Source organism: Phytophthora parasitica (assembly GCF_000247585.1).
Source record: "Phytophthora parasitica INRA-310 unplaced genomic scaffold supercont2.9, whole genome shotgun sequence".
In the NCBI taxonomy this organism is placed as follows: Eukaryota; Oomycota; class Peronosporomycetes; order Peronosporales; family Peronosporaceae; genus Phytophthora; species Phytophthora nicotianae.
This window is the reverse complement of record NW_008648995.1, coordinates 226,106-228,722: the sequence shown is the minus strand read 5'-3', so window position 1 is coordinate 228,722 and position 2,617 is coordinate 226,106. Positions and strand designations below refer to the sequence as shown.

Below are 2,617 nucleotides of genomic sequence, written 5' to 3'. Positions count from 1 at the left end.
GGTACGTGAGAGAGCCTAAGGTTTTTTTTTATACATTCATCCGTTTCAAAATAATTCATTAGAAATCGATGATAAACTATCCCGAAATCATGATAAACCATCCAAAATAAATAATAACGCGCCTAAAAGCATGATATTTGATCCAAATATGATTCATGAATAATCGCTTGATGACAAATTTACAAAAAGATTTAGCCATTTTCGTGGATAATTTTTTTTGTTTTGTTTTTAAGAAATAGTAAATCTAGTGTGTTTTCTTCGTAGATGTACGCCTACATTGCTCTACAAAGCATCAAAAACCGTGTCACTAACTTGAAAACAAACATATTATAATTGACAACGTCCTTTTAGTGCAGATGCAAAATACTCAAGTATGACGAAGGACTGTAGATCTTTTTATTTCTCATAATTAAGATTATGAAGTATGTAACAGCCTACAGGTTTGCCAGGTAATCAGCACGTCGGCGGGCCTCCTGACGCGCTGTCAGCGGCATGCGCTCACGCCATGACGCCAACGATATTCCTTTCTTCTTCCGGATGTAGTAGGCTTTACTAGCTAGACGCCTGGCAATTTTGCGTGCCTCTTCGCGAGCTGCTACAGATCGCTTGTCACAAGGATTCTTTCGCGCTAAATGTTTCTTGAGTCCTTGGTGAGTCTTTAAGGTCCTTTTACACTTGTAGCACGTAGTTGAGGCCTTCTTTTTAGGACGGCCAACCTTCTTTGGTGGTGGCTGGGGTATGTCACCTTCTTCCCGTTGCGTAGCGCTGGACCCATCTTGAATTCCGCCGCCGATTACAGAATGAACTCACAGTGCATACTAGTTGGCCAATTGGTCTCAAACATTTAAGTACTGAAATCTCAATCAATCTTTTCTGCGATTTTTCCCTTAAACCTACTCCTAAAAAATGAGTGGGTCGTTTTCGGAAATTACCTGGGAACATCTGAGTGGATACCCACTCAGATAAGAAAATTCCTCCCTAAATGTCCTCAATTAGTGTCATCGATACTAATTCGTGCAAGTTGTTTATCATTTCGCCAACGTTCCCGTCCAGGAATACACTTTATCAGTCCCCACCTCTTCAGTATCACTTTTACCACTTCCACTTGCATCACTATCTACCGACACACCAATCGCAGCCTTGCCATCAAAGTCGTCAGGGTACTTCTTGATAATTTCCTGGAGATGAGGGAAAAGTTACTTTGAGTTCCACAATCCCACATCTACGTTCTTGTTCCGGTAAGCGTTCACCTCACAAACGCACTCAGCATTTTTACCTGGATTTTGAGCTTTTCTGACCGTGGCATTCTAGACATTACCAGCCCGAGTTTCTTTTTGTAATAAACGCTCTGGCTTCCAACTTACTAAAACTTTTATTGACATATGAAACTATTCTGGACAAATACATAACCCTTGTCTTGTACTTCATCCACCGTTTATTTAACTTACCATATTACCACAAATCGTAGATCGCCCTAGCCGATAAATCCAACCAACTCTGGTGCCTCCTTGGCTTTAGCCGTTTGTTCCAGCTTCCTGCCACCAGACACTCCTTCCGCAATATAAAATCAACACCCAACCACCTACCAGTTTGAGCATCATGGCTGACCTCATCCTGACCGCACCTGCGCCGGCTCAAGCCTTCTCGATCAGACAAATTGCTAAGTTCTACTTCTCTCCATTCCTGGATGAGGAGGGCGAGACCACCGGCTTCAAGCAGTGCAAGGCGTGCGGCAAGTGCCGCAAGCACACGGCGGGCATGAGATACACCAATCTGATGTCTCATGTACGCTAGGTGCACCCATAGTTCGAGGAGGAGATGCGCGACGTACCGGCACGCTGATGCCATGGGTGAGCAAGAAAGCGTCGAACCCGTACGGCTGGTTGCGCTGGATCATTACTAGCAACCTCCCCTTTTCGTTCTGCGAGTCGCAGGAGACTCGGTAAGTGGCTACCTATTGCATTTATTAACTTGTAATCTAACTAATTGTTGTGTTTTTTGTACAGATTTACAAATCTCAGTCCCATCTCTGCGGAATCGCATTCGTCAACAATGCAGCGGATCACTCGGACCGTCTAATGCTCGGTTGCAGCCGAGATTCCTGGCAAGTTCGGGCTGATGCTGGATGGCTGGGGCCATGAAACGGAGCATTTCCTGGCGTTGTTCGCCTGCTACGACATTACTGGCGGCCCTCGGTACCCGCTGCTGTCCATGGCCCCTGTCATCGATGAGCTGGACGACCAGCTCAATGCGGAGGGACATAAAGTAACCATCGAGCGGTTTTTGCCGTTTTTTTTTTTTGGCAACTCGCTTATAAACTGCATGTTTATTGTTGACGACAACTGCTCAGTCAACAAGTGACTTGCCCGTCTCATGGGCGTGCCGCTTGTAGGCTGCGCAAGACAAAATACGAAAAACACCCTAAGGGCCGTTCCGAACCGGGTTCGGATCGGGTCGGGTCGCGAATACCGCCCTCTCGTTGGTCAACGAGACGGCGCGGGCTGGGGCTGTCGACGTGTTTAGCAATCTTCTCGCGATCCGACCGGGATCGTCGGGTATTTCGAGCGCGAAAGCGGGTGCGATGGACGAGTACGAGGTGCCTCTGTGGATGCTCAAG

General features: G+C 46.5%; 4 protein-coding genes across 4 annotated transcripts; 2 read left to right on the top strand and 2 right to left on the bottom strand.

Annotated features, from left to right (window-relative positions):
• Positions 1-381: 381 nt before the first annotated feature.
• PPTG_21831 (hypothetical protein) lies at positions 382-775 on the bottom strand (the record flags this gene model as incomplete). The annotated part of the gene is made up of 2 exons (XM_008900531.1): positions 382-719; positions 746-775. 2 exons carry the CDS (start codon positions 773-775, stop codon positions 435-437), a joined length of 315 nt encoding a protein of 104 aa, XP_008898779.1. The 3' UTR covers positions 382-434.
• A 253-nt stretch (positions 776-1,028) lies between these two features.
• PPTG_21830 (hypothetical protein) lies at positions 1,029-1,306 on the bottom strand (the record flags this gene model as incomplete). The annotated part of the gene is made up of 2 exons (XM_008900530.1): positions 1,029-1,178; positions 1,277-1,306. 2 exons carry the CDS (start codon positions 1,304-1,306, stop codon positions 1,029-1,031), a joined length of 180 nt encoding a protein of 59 aa, XP_008898778.1.
• A 293-nt stretch (positions 1,307-1,599) lies between these two features.
• PPTG_06170 (hypothetical protein) lies at positions 1,600-1,794 on the top strand (the record flags this gene model as incomplete). Its single annotated transcript, XM_008900059.1, has 1 exon — positions 1,600-1,794. The coding sequence occupies one exon, from the start codon at positions 1,600-1,602 to the stop codon at positions 1,792-1,794; it is 195 nt and encodes a 64-aa protein (XP_008898307.1).
• A 47-nt stretch (positions 1,795-1,841) lies between these two features.
• Positions 1,842-2,361, top strand: PPTG_21829 (hypothetical protein; the record flags this gene model as incomplete). The annotated part of the gene is made up of 3 exons (XM_008900529.1): positions 1,842-1,942; positions 2,007-2,020; positions 2,093-2,361. The coding sequence occupies 3 exons, from the start codon at positions 1,842-1,844 to the stop codon at positions 2,359-2,361; spliced, it is 384 nt and encodes a 127-aa protein (XP_008898777.1).
• Positions 2,362-2,617: the final 256 nt, after the last annotated feature.